Consider the following 19,559-nt stretch of genomic DNA (forward strand, 5'->3'; position numbering starts at 1 on the left):
TGGCTACCCCCTGATGGTCAGTGTGCTTCATAGCCACTGGTCGTTCTGCCATTCGGTCAGTTTGCATATTAGGCTTCTATTATATAGGACTATTATTTATTAGTTATTGTATTTTCCAAACAACTGTAAATCTACTTTTGCCCAACCATCTATATACCTAGAATGGAATTGTTGGGTCATGGGGTGATTCTATATTTAACTTATAAAATCAATTGTTCAAAGTTGTTGAATGTTATGACCATTTATAAAATTTACTCTGATTATTTTGTTTGCAAACTCTGTTTTGTCATAGGACCTTTACAGCTATTCTGTGTAATGAATGCTATTCTGTTTTTTTTTTTAAATCTGCTTAAGCCTTATATAATTGGTATTTGTGAAGTTTTGTGATCTCAGTTTTGATCTGGGCCTGACAAAATTCTTGTGAAAAGTTCCTAGCCAACTTGGATTAGGAAATAAGAAACGAGGAATTCAGTTTTATTTTATTTTTTAAACTCATAGATATAGTTTATGGAGGTTTAAGGACTGGGAGTAATAGTCGAGATTGTTAGGAACTTGAAGATTTCTGGCTACTATGCCGAAGAAATGGTATTAATACCACAGTAGGCTTTTTTCTTCTTATTCCTGGTTTTGAGTCATCACAGAATATACTTATTTTATTTCTGGGGTCGGGGAGAATGACTGGTTAGCACTATTTCTGTTTTGATTCATGCCATACTAGCACTACTTGTCCCCAATTTCAGAAAAGGCATTCTTCATGAAAAGAGAGAGATTGTGTCAGTGAAAAATCCAGTAGAAATTTTTTCCTGAAGTTTATAAAATAGATCCTTATTTTGCAGCCAAGAATTGTTAATTCTTGATTATTTCTTTGGTAACTGTTCCCTCCCCTATACTTTTCAATCCCATTGGAGGTTGTGAGCACGTAGATATCTGGTATACAACAAAGGAGGGCATTTTGGACAGATAGCAGTGTTGGTCCTTACCATGGCTTCAGCAGTGGTGATGGTGGATTCTGTTGAGTCACTTTTACTGTCTTGCTCAGGCCCCTTTGTGACTAGTTTTAAGTTTTTATATCCAATTCTGGATTCAGGGAATGTCTGGGCCAAGGAATGGTTTTGTTTTCTGGGACATAGTGTTGAACTAAATGCTTCTTAAGCTTCAAAGCAGATGAAATAAGTAAAAGTCAAATAAATAAAAGACATACCACTTTTATAAGTATAGCAGCCACTTGTGGAGTGTCTAGTATTTGACAGGCTATGTATTTTAATAGAGTTACTAGATTTTTCTCATTTAATTTCAGAATAAGGAAATCATTTCTCAGCTGAGAGATTGTCTAATTTGCCTATAACATGGTATCGTCCATTATTTTGAAAGTGTAACTGTCAAATGGATTTGTAATTTGTTTCCATAGCTTTATTTTTTCTTAAATCCTCACAAGAGGATATGTTTTTATTGATTCTAGAGAGAGAGAAAGGGAGAGGGAAGGAGGAAAGAGGAGAGAAGGAAGGGTGGGAGATCACTGTCAGAGAGAAACATCAATCGATTGCCTCTTGCACATACCCCAACAGGGATCAAACCCAAAACCTAGGTATGTGCGCTGATGGGGAATCAAACCTGTGATCTTTCAGTGTACTGGACAGCACTCCAACCAACTGAGCCACACTGGCCAGGGCTCCCATAGTTTTCTTGTGAGCATATAGAAGAGAATCTGTTATGTGTCTGGATAGAGAAAATAGTAGAAACTCCTTATTTTACTAACAGGTAAAGATTGTTCTGCCCAAGAAATTTTAAAAGGAATTTTAAGCAAATGTTCAGATGTATGTTACAACTTTTTAATGAAATTTTTGTTATAAAATTTTAAAACAATTTCCCCCTCTTTCTCTCTATGTTGTATTTATATCTAAAAGCTAGTTTGTGGTTTTAGAACAGTAAAAATATCTGGCACAAAAGCATATTATGGAACTTGCCTATTTATTGTATATTTTAGTATAACATTTTTTATATTATTCCCAAAATAATGGGAAAATGATATAAATTACTGTCTGTGTATGTTAAATCAGGCCTGAACTCCCTAAGAATGAAGATGTTAGTGAGAAGAGTGCCCAAGAGTAATTTAAGGGTTCTAGACTGTGGTACAGGCCATTATTAAAATAAGTTGAAAAATAAGTTTTCAAATTTATAGGGATATTTTATGTTACAGATATTATTTACCTCTTTTTCTCAAGGAACACAGTATTATAAGATACTATAATAAGTTATATATATATATATATATATGTATGTAAATATACTTTGATATTTTTATTGATTTCAGAGAGGAAATGAGAGGAGAGAGATATATAGGAACATCGATGGTGAGAGAGAATCATTGATTGGCTGCCTCCTGCATGCCCTGCAACCCGAACGTGTGCCCTGACCAGGAATCCTGCTTCATAGGTCGACGCTCAACCATTGAGCCATGCTGTCTTAGTTTAAATATACTTATATTGATTTATGAGAGGAAGGGAGAGAGGAGAGAGAAACATCAGTGATAAGATAATCATTTATCAGTTGCCTACTGTACGCCCCCTACTGGGGATCAAGCCTATAACCCAGGCATGTGCCCTGACCAGGAATCGAACCATGATCTTCTGGTTCATAGGTTGAAGCTCAACCATTGAGCCACACCGGCCAGGCAAGTTATCTTTTTATGGTCACTCAGGGATATACAAAATAAAGTGACTCTAAAACTATCATGATTGGCATTCTAAAGTTGGTTCAGACACAGTGTTAGAGTCTGTTTTCTCTCTAGTGCTTGGCATGAAAGAGGTACTAAATACACGTTCGAGTGAATGAACCATCTTTTTTTTTTAATATATATTTTACTTTATTTATTTTAAAATATATTTTATTGATTTTTCCAGAGAGGAGGAGAGAGGGATAGAGAGCTAGAAACGTCGATGAGAGAGAAAATATCGACCAGCTGCCTCTTGCACACCCCCTACCGGGGATGTGCCCGCAACCAATGTACATGCCCTTGACCGGAATCAAACCTGGGACCTTTCAGTCCGCAGACTGACGCTCTACCACTGAGCCAAACTAGTTTCAGTGAATGAACCATCTTGATAGGCTTTAACTTAGCTAACTTTTCATTCATTCAAACATTGTCTTAGATTTATGTCAGGGCCCAAACTGATTAACACTTTTTAAAACATTTTGTTATTAGTTAAAAAATAACTGTACTTTGTAGTATAACTAAACAAATACATCTCATTAATTCTTTAGTAAAAGTAACCTGGAAAAAGAATAAAAGTCCCAGCTTCTTAAACTTGTGTTTTGGGGGTGGAGTGGGATGGGGTGGTGATATTGGGGATGGTTGTAGGGAGGCCCTTTACACATGCACTGTGGTTTAGTTAGGAGTGGAAGGAAAGGGTAAGGAAACTAATCTGCTCTGAGTTAATCTTTAAGAGGGCATTCTTTGTCTTGTGGTGGCTTCTGTTATGATGGCTGTATATTGTTAAGAGGATAGACTTTGGAATCAATAAAACAGAATTTGAGTTCTGGTCTTTCCACTTTGCTGAATGATTTTGGGTAAGTCATTTAACATCTCAAGTACTTTGCTCTTATCTCTAAAATGGTGATAATATCAGTCTCAAGAAACAATTTATACTTTTGCTAGTATGTTGTCAAGATTGTTAATGATTTCCTTTTTTTTTCTTTTTCTTTTGTTTTTTTTAATCATAAATATTCTGAGATTGAATTATATGATGACTTTATTTTTTAAATTTTTATTGATTTCAGAGAGGAAAGTTAGAGGGAGAGAGAGATAGAAACATCAATGATGAGAGAGAATAATTGATTGGCTGTCTCCTGCATGTCCCCTACTGGGAATTAAGCCTGCAACCCATGCATATGCCCTGACAGGAAACCAAACTGTGACCTCTCGGTTCATAGGTCAATGCTCAACCACTGAACCATATTGGCTGGGCAGAATTCTTAAATTCATCTAGCCTAATAATCATACTTCTTCTGTATAAGATTTCCTTTTTTTCTGGAGTCCACTCTCCTATAACCCTCTGCCTTCTAACTCTCCTCTGGACAGTTTGTGTAAGCCTACTGCATAGCTTTCATCCTGGGACATAGTCCTGAATGTAATGCTTTTCACTTGAGCTTTCACACTGAGTTTTCATGGAGTTTGGAAATCCGCTGAAATTATATATAGAATTTATGTATAAATGTATTTTTTAGCTTTCGTCATTCTTGTTCTTTGGTTCTTAGGATTCCAAAACACATCTGTTTTAAAATCACATAGTGCCAAAACCGGTTTGGCTCAGTGGATAGAGCGTCGGCCTGTGGACTGAAAGGTCCCGGGTTCGATTCCAGTCAAGGGCATGTACCTTGGTTGCTGGCACATCCCCAGTAGGGGGTGTGCAGGAGGCAGCTGATCGATGTTTCTCTCTCATCGATGTTTCTGACTCTCTATCCCTCTCTCTTCCTCTCTGTAAAATCATCAATAAAAATATATTTAAAAAAAATAAAATCACATAGTTTTGTGAGTCTTGTGTACTATATATTCTAATTATATTAAACTACTGTCATAACCATTGCAGCTTAAGGAAACTTTCTGGTGTTTTTTTTTTTTTAAATGAGTCTGCCAGGAAGCATTTTACTAGGGTGTCACAGCATAGCCCCCAAGAAGATGCATTCCTGGCATTTGCATTTTCATCTTTGTATTTTCTTTAAATTTGCTGAAGTTACAGCTTGCCTTTAGTGATAGTATTTTGGCTACATTTCAAACAGTTGTTAATTCCTTTGGTTGCAATGATGATTGTGATGCCTTTTACAGTAGCAAAGGATGTTACCAATAACTAATCACTTGCTTGTCTTTAACTTTGCCCTTTGTTTGTTTCTTTGTTTGGTCATTTCTTTGAAGGGGCTTTTAATCACTTTGGATATCCTTTGAATACTTTAATCATGGTAACTTATTTTTTATGGGCGGTCCGATTTTACCTGTTGTTAGATCAGAAGTTACTTGCCAGGATCCAAAATAAAAGACAGGAAAATAAACTATTTTCAACAACAAGTAAAGAATAAAGTTTTAAGACATTTATTTTCCTTTATTCTTCCTCGCACTCATTTTGGCTAAAAATGTTTTAAGTATGTACACTAGTATTCTTTGGACAATATCATCATCCTACCTAATAAAAGAGTAATATGCAAATTAGCCATCACTCCGCTCCAAATCCTCACCCACAAGCCATGCCCACCAACCAATGAGAGCACCTATGCAAATTAACCCCAACCAAGATGGCTGCGGCCACAGAGACTTGGGTTTCTCTGGCAACAGAAGAAGCCAAGCTTTCCGTCTGCCCTCGCAGGCCTAAGCCGCCACTACAGGCTACAAAGTTTCAGTTGTAGAAGATAAATTCCAGATAACAGGGCCTCTGCTTGTGTCACCAGGGGCTGTGGCCGGCCTGCAAACCACCACAGGCCCCACACTCAGGCCGCCCCATGCCCCAAGGGAACCCCCACCCTGATATGGGATACTCTTCAGGGCAAACAAGCTGGCCCTTACCCATGCACCAGGCCTCTATCCTATCTAATAAAAGAGTAATATGCAGATTGACTATCACTCCAACACACAAGATGGCTGCCCCCATTTGGTCAAAGATCCTGCCCCTATGTGGACACAAGATGGCCACCACAAGATGGCCAGCAGGGGAGGGCAGTTGAAAGGGACCAGGCCTGCAAGGGAGGGCAGTTGGAGGTAATCAACCCTGCAGGGGAGGGCAGTTAGGGGTGACTAGGCCAGCAGAAGGAGGGAAATTGGGAGCAGACAGGCTGGCAGGGGAGCAGTTAGACAATCAGGCTGGCATTAGAGTGGTTAGGGGGTGATCAGGCTGGCAGGCAGAAGCGGTTAGGGGCAATCAAGAAGGCAGGCAGGCGAGCAGTAGGGAGCCAGCAGTTCTGGATTGTGAGAGGGATGTCTGACTGCCCGTATGACTAAACGGGCAGTTGTACATCCCTTGAGGAGTCCCAGATTGGAGAGGGTACAGGCTGAGCTGAAGGACAACCCCTCCCGCTCCCGTGCATGAATTTTGTGCACTGAGCCTCTATTATATAATAAAGAGGTAATATGCAAGTGGGTGTTACGCAGTGATGCATAACAACCAATCACCAGGAGGGAGGGGCAGTGAGCTACAAGCTGTGGAGAGCTACGGAGGGCGGGGCATCGAGCTACGAGCAGTGGAGAACTACAACAGCAGTGGGCGGGACGGCTGCCAGCTGAGGCAAGCAGCAGCAAGCTACTCCTGCACTGATTTGTGTGCAGGTCCACTAGTATATAAGATAATATACTGTGTCAGTCCTCATTGCCTAGTATAGGATAGAACTTATGTAGAACATAGGGAAAAATATATTTAAGTGCTTCTTTTTTTAAAGGATTATTTTATTTTGGGTGAGCATTTGATGAGAGTAGGGTATTAAGAGGACATTAGAAGTATTGAGTGGAAATTATTTTCCATTGATGCCACTTCACCTTATCTTCAGATTTCCCAAAGAAAACATGTTTTAAAAGGCTAGTAAGAAACCAAGGTAGTTTAAGTATAAACTTTATTACTGTTTACAGGCCTGCCACTGGAGAAACTTAACATTCTGTCAACATGTAATCATGTATCAAAAAGAAACATTGGGTGCTCACTTGTCTCTAGGCTTTACTTAAACTTCCTGTCTTATTCACCTTCCTTACCACTCTTAAAAGCTCTGATCTTTGTTTTTGTAGTCTTTCTCATAATATTGTGTATCTTTTTGTTTTGTTTTTAATTTGTCTTTTGTCATTATCAGTTGATGAAGGTCTTTGTCTTGATAGGCATGTGGAGATTAATCATTGTAGTTTTTCACCATCTTTGAACCTTGCACCTATAAGTTAGTTGTGTTATCAACTTCTAAAACTGGTTAGGCCCAGCGTGCATGAAATCATGCAGTGAGTAGGTTGCTTCCACTTGCTCCAGCTGGCCACCCTCCCATCGCTCCTGATAGTTTACTGCCCTGCCCTCTGCCCCTTGGAGTCTTCCCTCCCCTCCTCCCACCCCTAGTAGCTCTCAGCTGCTAGTAACTCTCTGCCCCGCCCTCCACTGGTCATAGCTCCGCTGCTAGTAGCTCACACCGCTGCTTCTTTGGTCATTTGGTCCCAACCACAGGCCTTTCATTAATGTAGAAAAAAGAGTTATCTGTATATCTACATATACAATCATCACTAGACTGTATGCTCATTTAGGGGCAGAGGCAGAGTTTTATTCAGTTTTACCCCCAGCTTCTTCCATAATGTGTAGCAATATAATGGGTTGGGATATTTGTTGGCTAAATGAATGATATGTTACAGTAACTTCACTTATCTAGAGGTTATCTTTTATATCACTTGCATCTTTGAATCACACCTAAGAACTAGAAATTTTCCCAAGAAAAATGAAAGTACATGTCCACATGAAGGCAAGTTTATAGCAGCATTTATTATGTATGATAGTTTAAAACTGGAAGCAATTCAAATGCACATCAACTGATGAATAAATAAAAAAATATGATATATACATGTAACAAAATGTTATTTAACAGTCCATAGGAACAAACTATTGATGCATGTTAGAACATTGATGAACTCCAAAAACATTAGGCTAATTGAAGGAAGCCAGGTTCAAAAAACTATACATTATATGATTCCATGTCATTTTATTTATTTAAAAAGATTTTTTAATAGATTTTTTAGAGAGAAAGGAAGGGAGAGAGAGAAACATCGATGTGAGAGAGAAACATCAATTGACTGCCTTCTGTATGCTCTCTAACAGGGATGGAGCCTGCAACTTGGGTATGTGCCCTGCCTGGGAATCAAACTGGCAACCTTTTGGTACATGGGACTACACCCAACCAACTGAGCCACACTTGCTGGGGCATATTATTTCATTTTATAGGACACTAAAGGCCCAGTGCATGAAATTCATGCACTCAAGGGAGGTCTCTGAGCCCGGCCTGCAAGCTTTTGCAGTCTGGGAGCTCTTGGAGAGGATGTCTCATTCATGGGGTAAGGGCCTAAACCCTTAGACATCCTTAGCGCTGCCACTGTGCCTGCCAGATGTGAGCCCAGCTCAGGGCTTCTGGCTGAACTCCTGTGGGAGTGCACTGACCACCAGGGACAGCTCCTGCATTGAGTGTGGTAATGTGCATCATAGCAACCAGTTATCCCACTGTTTGGTCGATTTGCATATTAGCCTTTTATTATATAGGGCATGTTTAGAAAAAGCAAACTTCCTGAGAGACAGTAGTTGTTAGGGCTGGGGGTAAGGATAGGATTAATTATACATAGGAACTTTTTGGGATAATGGAAATGTTCTAAAACTGGATAGGGTTGGTGGTTGTATAATATTACAAAAATTATTTAATTGTTCATTTATGATGGATGAATTGTATGGTATGCAAACTACCGTATTTTTCGGACCATAAGACGCTCCGGACCATAAGACGCACCAGTTTTTAGAGAAGGGAAATGAAGGAAAAAAGATTCTGAAACAAATAGTGTCCTAAAATATTTTATGTGCATTAAAACCCAACATCACAGTCATAAACACATGTAATCAACCCTGTAAAGTAAACAGCAGCATTTAGAACCATTTTAGAGCCGGGCAAGCACACAGAGACCACACAGAGCTGGGCAAGTAAAAAAACTTTTTTTTTAAAGTATATGTGTAGGCTATATTTGGACCATAAGACGCAGGGACTTTTTCCCCCCACTTCTGGGGGGAAGAAAGTGCGTCTTATGGTCTGAAAAATACGGTATATATTCATAAAGCTGTAAAAACAACCAGAAATGGCATTTAGAAAAAAAACACACACATTTTATTTAGAAATAAGGTTTTTGGTTCTCACTGTGCTCAAGCTTATTGAGTTTACTATGGGGATGATGATTGCACAATTCAAATGCATTTTTAAGTGTGAACTACACTTAGGATGATTGCACAATTCAAATGCATTTTTAAGTGTGAACTACACTTAAAAATTGTTAAAATGGCAGACTTTATGTTAATATATATTTTGGCACAATAAAAAAAGTACTCTAAAAATTAGTTATGAGGTTTAAATTTAGTAACAAATCTTAAACAGTCAGCAATGCTTATTTACAGACTAATGTTAGGACAACTTTTCCTAAATGTATTATCCTTTGCTCAGAAAAATAACATTTCTGAAATATTGACTGCCAGTAGAATCATTTGTATATGATAAAAGAAGAGTCCTATGGATTTTTTTCTTAAGGACTAATTTTTGTGTTAATTTGGATTTTTAGCTAATCCTTGGAGATTTGCTTATATTTGATATTAGAGGCCTGATGCATGGATTCGTGGGAGGGCAAGAGTCCCTCAGTTTGGCTTGTGCTCTCTTGCAATTCAGAACCCCTTCGGGGGACGTAGTAGTAGTGCACTAAGTGGCAGGCGGCCAAGGAGAAACCTGAGCTGGGGCTAGGGGCCGTGCCTTCTGCTACTGCTCTTTAGTGCTGCCCCGGAGTCGGGAGAGGCTCCCACCGCTGCAGCTGCACTAGCCAGCTGTGAGCCCAGCTTCTGTCTGAGCAGTGCTCCCCCTATAGGAGTGCACTGACCACCAGGAGGCAGCACCTGCATTGAGCATCTGCTCGCTGGTGGTCAGTGCATGTCATAGTGACTGGTCGACCGGTTGTTTGGTTGTAACAGTCACTTAGGCTTTTGTCATTCTTTGTAGATGGTTTTCATTTCTTTCATACTTTTCTATCTTGGAAGTACAAAATAAAATATTTTGCCCAACTTTTTGGGATTTTTTAAGGGATTAAGTTACTACTTTGTATTAGGATACATAAATTCATTTGAGACATTTGATACCTTTATTACATTAATTTATAATCAGTACAGATAAGAAATTGATTCCTGAGTTTTATGTTGAAAAATTGATCATTTATGGTTTTATTCATTTATAGTGCGTCACTGTGTGCCAGTATTCTAGATGCTGGAAATACAGCAGGAAGTAATAGAAACCTCCTTGCCCCCATGGAATTTAAATTCAAGTTGGAATGTTGGACAACAAAAGGCTAAAATGAATAAATATTTTTATTTGGAGAGAAGTGAAAGGAAGAAATAGGAATCAGGATAAGGAGTTAGAGAGTAAGGAGTGTGGAAATTATTTTAGATAAGAGTACTCCTAGAAAAGAGTGCTTAACAATGGCTTCTCTGAAGAGAAGTGAAGTGAAGAGCATGCTGTGTGAAGTAGAAAAGAGCATCCCAGATGTGAGAAAGAGCAAGTGCAAAGGCTCTGGGGTGGGTCCAAGCTCGGTGAATTTGATGAAAACTGAAGAAAGACCAGTATGGACTGAGCCTGTAGGATCATGAAAGGAGATTAGGTGTTAGAGAAAGGCAAGGGGCCTCTTTAGATTTTTTTTTTTTTTCTTGTAAGGACTTTGTGTTTTATTGTGAGTATGATGGAAAACTTATTAAAGTTTTAAAAAACAAAACAAAACCAACCCACAATACTTTTATTTTGAAATAATATTTGACCAAGAAAATTTGCAAAAATAGTAAAGAGCTGCTATCTTATATAACTGTCACTGGAATCATTTTTATGGGTTAGGATATTGCTTTAAAATGCCCACTGTCCTGCTGCCATGTGGAGAAGACTGAAGAGGCAAGCCCAGAACTGGCCCGAAGCACAGGCAAGCCTCGGATAGTAGCTGCCCAGCTGCCCAGGGCCTCCTGAGGCTCAGGTAACCAGGGCCAGCCGAGGTTTGCGCTGCTGGCAGTGGCAGCAGCAGAATTGTGATGGGGGCATCGCCTTCTCCTGATCACTGTGTTACCTCTCGCCCCTGAGGGCTCTTGGACTATGAGAGGGGGCAGGCCAGGCTGATGGACCCCTGCCCCTCCAGTGAATGAATTTTCATGCACCAGGCCTCTAGTTTACTATAAAACAATGAAATGATGAATTAAGAAAACCTTGTTCTGATGTTAAGCCTAAAGTTAAAGTTAAAAATTTTTTGGTAGTTTTTTTTCTCCTTCACTTTTAAGAATTAAAATGTAGTTTTTTTTTTGCAATTGAAGCAGTTGAAGATATCTTTTTTTCTTTGTTGTTATAGTTCTTTTATGCAAAGCTTTATGAAATTTATTTTTATCATATAAGGAAGATACTTGTAACTGTCTCATGAAGATGTTGAGAAGATTATGCGAGATACTTCCAGAATATTTGGAACCATGCCTGGCAAAGAGTGCATACTTAATTAATATCAGCTCTTATTAGAAATATTATGAGTAGTATTGGGATTATTAAAAAATAACTTTATTTTTGCCTGACTGGTGTGGCTCAGTGGTTGAGCTTCTTGGCCTATGAACCAGGAGGTTATAGTTTGGTTTTTAGTCAGGGCACATGCCTAGTTTGTGGGCTTAATCCCAATTGGGGGGCCTTCAAAAGGCAGCCAATCAGTGATTCTTATCATTGGTATTTCTATCTCTCCCTCCCTTCCTCTCTGAAATCAATAAAAATATTAAAAATTAAAATAAAGAAACTTTATTTTTGCTTATTTTTAAGTGATTTGTGAGCCCTATTTGACATTTACCTAATATTTAATGAGCCGTTTCTGGGTGCCAGGCATTGGTAGATGTCCTCATGTACATTATCTTGGCTAACTATACACATAATTTTCCATTATGATGATGAGGGAATTAGGCTTTGAATGGTAAAGTCATTTAGCTATAGTGGCATAATAGGGGGTAGGCTTTCTAGCATTACCACCAAAACATGTCATCTGATAGGGACATGTAAAAGTCTTCTAAATTTGTTATGAACGTTCATCTGATTGATGTTTATTTGCAGAGCTGTAAGATAGGGGTTATGGAGGTTAAAAAATCGAATTCGGTACACTGTCTTATATGTTGGAAATAGCTGGAATATAAGGCAGAAAGTGATACTATTAGAAATTATACACATTGAGAGATTGAGAGGAGGGAGAAGGTATTTACATTCAGAGAAGATGTTCAGTCAGGGTGGTTTTCTTGAAAATGTGGTTAACATTTTAAGTGTAGTAGATATATATATGCACATACTGGTATAAGTGGTAGAATTAGGATACCTCAATAGAGGAAAGGAAACATGAGATACATACAGAAAAATAGTGAATATCGGGTCTAGTAATAATTAATGTCGTTTTTAAACATTCGTTTAAAATCTTGCTTGGCGTTGACTTGTATTGACATAACCTTCAAACACGTGGTATCTACAGAAGGTGTGAAGTGCAATTAACAAGTTTTGCTTGAAAAAGTTTGTGTTTGGTTTGGTTTTTGTTGCCAAACTAGGGCTAAGAAGATGGCGGATGAAGAGCATATTCGGCACTGCATGCTTTACGAGTTCCAATTAGGAAGAAAAGCAAGTGAGGCTGCAAAAAACATCTGTAGTGCTCTTGGTCAAGATGCAGTTAGCGCCAGAAAATGCCAGCGTTGGTTTGAGAAATTTCGCGAGGGAAATTTTTCGTTAGATGACAAGAGTGGTCGAGGCCGTGTGTCCAATTTTGATCAAGAAGCTCTTCAAGCTCTTTTGGTGCAAAATCCTCAAATTACCCAACAAGAGCTTGCGACAACTTTAAATTGTTCACAAAAAACAATTTCCAATCAATTGCGTGCACTTGGCAAAGTCAAAAGTTTGGAAAATGGGTTCCTCATGAGTTGACCGACAACAACCGTAATCAAAGAGTCACAATTTGCAGTTCGCTCCTCTCTCGTCAAAAACCGTTTGCCGTTTTTAGAGCAAATTGTTACCGGAGATGAACAATGGGTGCTGTATGTTAATTTGAAAAGGCGGCCTCAATGGTTGGACAAAAATGAGGCTCCGCAGCCCACGCCAAAACCTGACTTGCATGCGAAAAAAGTGATGTTGTGTGTTTGGTGGAATTTTAAAGGAATTCTTCATTATGAACTTTTACCATCTAACCAAACCATTACAAGTATAGTGTATAGTGCCCAATTGGAAAGGTTAGCCCAAGCTTTAAGAGAAAACCCGCGCTGATTAATCGGAAGGGCGTAATTCTTCACCACGATAACGCACGACCGCATACTGCAAGAATCACTGCTGAAAAACTGCGCCAGTTGGAATGGGAAGTTCTCCCTCAACCTGCGTATTCTCCTGATATTGCCACTTCCGATTACCATTTGTTTCGTTCTTTGCAAAACTTTCTTCTTGGAAAAAAATTTAATAATGAAGAATGCCTCAAAAATGCATTGACCGAATTTTTTGCATCAAAATCACAAGAATTTTACAATAGAGGGATTAAAATGCTTCCTGAGCGTTGGGCACAAGTAGTAGAAAACAACGGCAACTATATTGTTGATTAAATTTTGTTGTATTGTTTAAATAAGTTTGATTTTAAAAAGTATTAGAAAACGACATTAATTATTACTAGTTTTGGATACAGTGTACAGCATGAGTGGATGTAGGAGAAATTTAAATTGGAAAGGTAAATTAGGGCCAAAATGTGTAGGGCCTTGAAAACTTGACTATTTTGAATTCAGACATGTATTAGTTCAGTAAATTATTTAGCCACCATCAAGGCCAGTTATATATATATGGTTTTAGGGGAAATAAAGTTGAATGAGAAATTTAGACCATAATGATGTTTAATTAACAAGGAGGGTATTGGGTGTATAGAATGTGGGGAGAATATTTTGTTTTTTAGGAATAAGGAGATGAAATTTTTAATCCTGGTCCTGCAATTAAATAGTTATAAAACCTTGGGAAGGTTCTTTCAAGTTTTGGGGGCAGTAAGGTGTGAGTATGTAAAATGAAGGTTTGTATAAAAGTTCATTAAGGCCCATAAAAAGTATATGGGAACTGTGTCATTTTTTTGTCCAAACTAGAATTGAAATGGAAAGGAGGCACTATTAATAATTAAGCTCAGTAGCAACTAAATTATACTCTTGCTTCTTATCCTGTTATTGTGAGTCTTCTTTCATCTATTATATTTTTAAAACTGAAGCTTAAAATTCTGAAAAGGAGGAAAAAGGACTACAACATTAATCACAAATGTTTAATGTTGAACAAGGTAAAAGTAGTATAATCTAATGAAATAGAATCACTTTAAAGTATTTTTGATGTTGTGAGCCGAAACTGGTTTGGCTCAGTGGTAGAGCGTCGGTCTGAGGACTGAAAGGTCCCGGGTTTGATTTCGGTCAAGGGCAGGTACCTTGGTTGCGGGCACATCCTCGGTAGGGGGTGTGCAAGAGGCAGCTGGTCGATGTTTCTCTCTCATCGACGTTTCTAGCTCTCTATCTCTCTCCCTTCTTCTCTGTAAAATATCAATAAAATATATTTAAAAAAAAAGTATTTTTGATGTTGTGAATGGTAAGGATTAAAAATTATATATAAACATAATTATTTTGAAAAAGATTATTGTTCAAAACAAAGTAAACTGTTTAATAGATAAAGCTAAAAATAGGTACTTATCACTATAAGTATATTAGTTTAATAGGTACTTATCACTATAAGTATACTAATTAATTTTCTTTATGTACACAGATTTGTGCACATAAAGAAATTAATTAGAAGAAATATTTTAGAGGCGGGAGAGGAACAGCAGGAGGTTGGCTCCAGGGTGTGTCTGGTCCATCCCGTCCAGTCCGGTTCAGATTGGGGTCTATCAGAGTTGGGGAGGGACTGTGGGAAAGCTCCAGGGGATGTCCGGCCATCTTGTCCAGTCCCATTTGGCCATATATCAGCAGTAAACTAACCTATCGGTAGGAGTGTCTTTCCCCTGGTGGTCAGTGCTCGTCATAGTGCCTGGTCAAATGATCGGACACTTAGCATATTAGGCTTTTATTATAGAGGTTACCTTTTTTTTGACACTTGGGGGATGAAATGAGATACTTTATTTAGGCACGTTTTCCAGACATAATTACTTCTTTAAATAGCTTTAGGGACTGCAGTATTTAGGGTAGTTATTTTGTAATAGTAGGTCTATCAGACTGCTGTGCTTGCTGTTTTAAATAGTCTTAAAGTTTTTTGAATCTTTTCTTAATGTTATGCTCACTATTTTGAATATTCTTGCTTATATAATGGTTTAATGCAATTATATATAGAGAGACCTCTTTTCCCAACTCCCCTCTGTAAGTATAACAAAGAACTGTAAGAGGACCTCAACATTGTAAGGGCTTTTGTAGCAAATTTGATATTGAACCACTTTCCCATGTTTTCTTGTTTAGTGATTCTCAGACATTTAATGTACATTCCTATCACTAGACTTCTTGTTAAAAGGCAGAATCTGATTTAGTAGGTCTGAGGTTGGCCAGAAATTCTGCTTTTCTAATAAGAGCCTAAATGATGTGGAAACTGTTCTGTAGACTACACTCAGTATCAATGTTCTAAGTGTTTTATTGGAATTCTTGCAGTCTTATGATATAGGACATTAAATATAGCTGGATTCTATTCCCCCCCCCCAAAAAAAAAATTATATCAATAGTTGTTTTAAAAAGAAAACTTAGGACTTGTAAATTTAATAACACAATTGATTGAAATAATAATTGTCTTTTGTATTCACATTTCCCTCTTTCATATGTTTTACCAGTGTCTTAACTCTAGTTTTGCTTCTTTCTCATTTCTTTTTTGTTGTGGTGTTTTGCTTTTTTTAATGTATTATTGTGTTTTGTGGATCTGGTCAGGGAACCTTTACTGTATTTTATGTTTGTATCTACATTTTATTTTGCATGCGTAACGTGGCTTTGCCTGGATGTTCTTTTTGGTAAGTTACAAATTTATAATGTTGTTTTTTGTAGTGTAAGTTACAATGTTTTTCACCTTCTTTTCTTCTACTTCTAGTAATGTGATCATGCTCATGACTTGTTTTTATTTTTTTTAAAAAGTTTATTTGAAAATTATTTTTTCCTAATATTTTCCTTAATAGTAGTTCAGTTTGGTACTAATCTGCTTTGGTTTGTTTTATAGCCTCACACTGTCAGTTGCTGATCACTATTAGCAGTTGCTGTCTCAAGTATTTCGGCTTTTTAAAAAAAATGTTTATCATCTAGAAATACTGTTCTAAAAGCTTGTGTTTTCATATAGCAATCATAAAAGAAGATAGTTTGTAATAAAATTAAATATTTTTTGTTCTTAGTGAACAGTACATTTTGATTTTATGTTTACAGCAACAGCTTGCACAGTTACAGAAAGAAAAATCGGAGATTCTGAAAAATTTGGCATTATATTACTTCACATTTGTAGATGTCATGGAATTTAAGGTAAGCGTTATAGTACATAAAATTTAACATTTCTGAGGTTGACTTGATATTTGTTAACTTTGCAATTGTTTTGTCATTTGTAGATAATAAAATTAGAATTCTTCTAGAACTAAATTCTAAAATACATTTTATTTGTGTTTCCTGAAGTTAATATTATTTATATAAGTAAAGATTAAAATAACCTTTTATTTTTAGGACCATGTTTGTGAATTGCTCAATACTATGGATGTTTGCCAGGTCTTCTTCGATATAGTAAGTATTATTTTCAGAAAAATCCCCAATTCTCTCTATTCCTAGTAGAACTAAGGGGACCGAATGCTTTTCTTTAGAGAACATTTATGATATGTATATTAAGTTTTAGCATTGTTAGTTTGGATTGTTTTGCACTGTTTTTCAAGATAAGGAGTTAAGATGCATTCTCTTTTTACCTTGTTTATTTGATTGTCACTGAATATAAGTCTTGTGCATATTGGAAAGTAGTTGTTAATTTTAGCATTTTATTTTATTAGGTCCAAGGAAGCAAAGTTAAGTGGATAATATTTTCCTCTGTAAAAGGCATACTTGATAGAATCTTTCTCAGTGAGATGGTTTATAAATATAGGAAGTCAAAGTGAAAAATGTCTCCATTGACTTAGTGATGAATTTTTTCATTTACTTAACACTCCTTTTTCTTGCTTAGTGAGACTGGCTCCAGTGTTTCATATTATGTTGGTTTTGATTATTCTTTTAAACTGTTATTAGTTTGAATAGGGCGATAATGAATTCTTTTTCATCCATAAAATTGTGTCACAAACACAAAACTCTATTTTTAACTCCCAGATTTTACATGTCTTTGGTGAAACGAATTAGAATTTCAGAAATGGGAATAAAATAAATAACTACAGAAAATTATTAGCTTTCAGTAGCTGCCGTAAAGATTATTGTGTGTATATGTGTGTTTAAAAGTTTGTAAAATAGGAAGGAGTTAAACTTGATATATTTTTTCCCCAGACTGTAAACTTTGATTTAACAAAGAACTACTTAGATTTGATCATAACCTATACAACACTAATGATACTGCTCTCTCGAATTGAAGAAAGGAAGGCAATCATTGGATTGTACAACTACGCTCATGAAATGACCCATGGAGCAAGGTAGCCCTGCATCATAAAAATCTTTGTGAAATTCTCAATTTGGTGGCTTACAGCTCTGAAATTTGATGTGTCTATTTTAAGTGACCGAGAATATCCACGCCTTGGTCAGATGATTGTGGATTATGAAAACCCTTTAAAGAAGATGATGGAAGAATTTGTACCCCATAGTAAGGTAAGAGCTAGTTTTTAAAAGGCCTTTGATTAGCATTTGATATAGGTTAAATGTGGATAGTTAGATAAAGTGATGAACTTTTAGGAAAAAGCTATAATGAGATAGGAATAATAGCTATGCATGCTTTATCTAATTAATAAACTCTCAGGAAAAATTATAATAAGATATAAATAATAGCTATGCATGATTTTATCTAAATGTGAACCAGAGAACTAATTAGTTAGATTTTGAACAGTATATAGAAACTCAGGAATATATTGATCCGTTATATCTGGTATGATATGAGACGTTCTCAAATACTATACTTCATTACCTCTACACCCTATATTAAGTCTAAAAATATATCATACCAGACTGCCTGGGCATTAATCCCAATTCTGCCAGTTACTAACTGTGCAATATTGGGCAAGTTACTTAACCAAGTTACTTACAAAACTATACATCAGTTTTCTTAACTATAAAATGGAGTAATAATAGTACCTACTTCATAAGATTATTATGAGGATTAAATTAGTTGCTTCATTAAAAGTATTTATATATATAGTACATGATAAATTTTAGCTATCCTATATAATAAAAGCCTAATATGCAAGTCAACCAAATGGTGGAATGACTGGTGGAATGACCAGTTGCTATGACGTGCACTGACCACTAGGGGGCAACCGCTCAACGTCGGAGTTGTCCTCAGGCCCCAGGCCAGCCAAAGTGGGTGCCAGCAGGGGAGCCCCCTGATTGCCCCACCAGTCACCCTGCAGAGGGAGGTGACTGGAGGTGGGGGGCGCGGCCAGCCTGGAGTAGGCGATGGCAGAGGGAGTGCTGACTGGTAAGTGGGCTGCACCAGGCCGGCCAAGGCAGGTGCCAGCAGGGGCCCCTGATTACCCCTCTGGTCGTCCCACAGATTGGCACTGATCATCACCCAGGCCTAGGGACCCTACCCGTATAAGAATTTCATGCACCGAGCCTCTAATATTATAATATAGTCTCTTAGTGAGAAAAAATATTACATGAGTTTTATGGAAATAATTTGAAAAGCCTGTCTTTTACGATACATTAAAAAAATAGTTCTTAATGAAATACTTTTGGTTCTAAGGAGTCTTACTATTATTATTTTTCTGCAGTAGTGCTAATTCAAAGAACCATAGTACCTAAGTACATTAAGGAAATTTGTAGTTAGCTCATACATTCTTATTATAGATAAGGAAATTGAAGGCTGGAAAAATGATATGATAAGCTGTTTAGCAGAAATAGTGGCAAAATTAGAACTAAATCCTAAGGTATTTGTATCTTGGTTCATTGTTCTCTTTGGGTGCTGAAAGAATTTTAACAAGGTATTTTGTATTAATCTGTGCTTTTTTTTTTTTTTTTTTTTACAAATAGTTAATACCAGATTTGCTTCTTTAAGTTTTCCAGTCATTAACATATACTGGACTATTCATAATTACTTAAAGAGAATTTATTATTTGGATTAAACCACTTCTTTTCTAATCTTGATTTTTCTGATGCTTCATGATATTCTAGAGTAGTGGTCGGCAAACTCATTAGTCAACAGAGCCAAATATCAATAGTACGACAATTGAAATTTCTTTTGAGAGTCACATTTTTAAAATTTAAACTTCTTCTAACACCACTTCTTCAAAATAGACTTGCCCAGGCCGTGGTATTTTGTGAAAGAGCCACACTTAAGGGGCCAAAGAACCACATGTGGCTCTCGAGCCCCAGTCTGCCGACCACTGGCTCTTAACCTTTCGCCTGCCTGCCAGCCTGCCTAACTGCCTCTGCCTGCCGGCCTGATCGCCCCCTAACCACTCCCCAGCCAGCCTGATCGCCGCCTAACTGCTCCCCTACCAGCCTCATTGCCCTCAACTGCCCTCCCCTGCCAGCTTGATCACACCCCTAACTGCTTGCTCCCCCACACTGGCCTGATCTCACCTCTAACTGCCTCTGCCTCAGCCCCTGCCACTGTGGCTTTGTCGGGAAGGAAGGCAGGACAACCAAAATATG

The 19,559-nt window shown here is 37.5% G+C and overlaps 1 protein-coding gene across 5 annotated transcripts in view; it reads left to right on the forward strand.

Moving 5' to 3' along the window:
• The window catches only part of NCKAP1 (NCK associated protein 1), a 98,804-nt gene that overhangs the window by 16,020 nt on the left and 63,225 nt on the right, over positions 1-19,559 (forward strand). For all 5 annotated transcript variants that reach the window (XM_036420679.2, XM_036420680.2, XM_045575670.1 and 2 more), the window contains 4 exons: positions 16,161-16,253; positions 16,449-16,505; positions 17,244-17,386; positions 17,468-17,558. In XM_036420679.2, the coding sequence (XP_036276572.1) occupies positions 16,161-16,253; positions 16,449-16,505; positions 17,244-17,386; positions 17,468-17,558 (384 nt within the window). The remainder of the gene's footprint in view (positions 1-16,160; positions 16,254-16,448; positions 16,506-17,243; positions 17,387-17,467; positions 17,559-19,559) is intronic.

Source organism: Pipistrellus kuhlii, unplaced genomic scaffold, assembly GCF_014108245.1.
Source record: "Pipistrellus kuhlii isolate mPipKuh1 unplaced genomic scaffold, mPipKuh1.p scaffold_m20_p_7, whole genome shotgun sequence".
NCBI lineage: Eukaryota > Metazoa > Chordata > Mammalia > Chiroptera > Vespertilionidae > Pipistrellus > Pipistrellus kuhlii.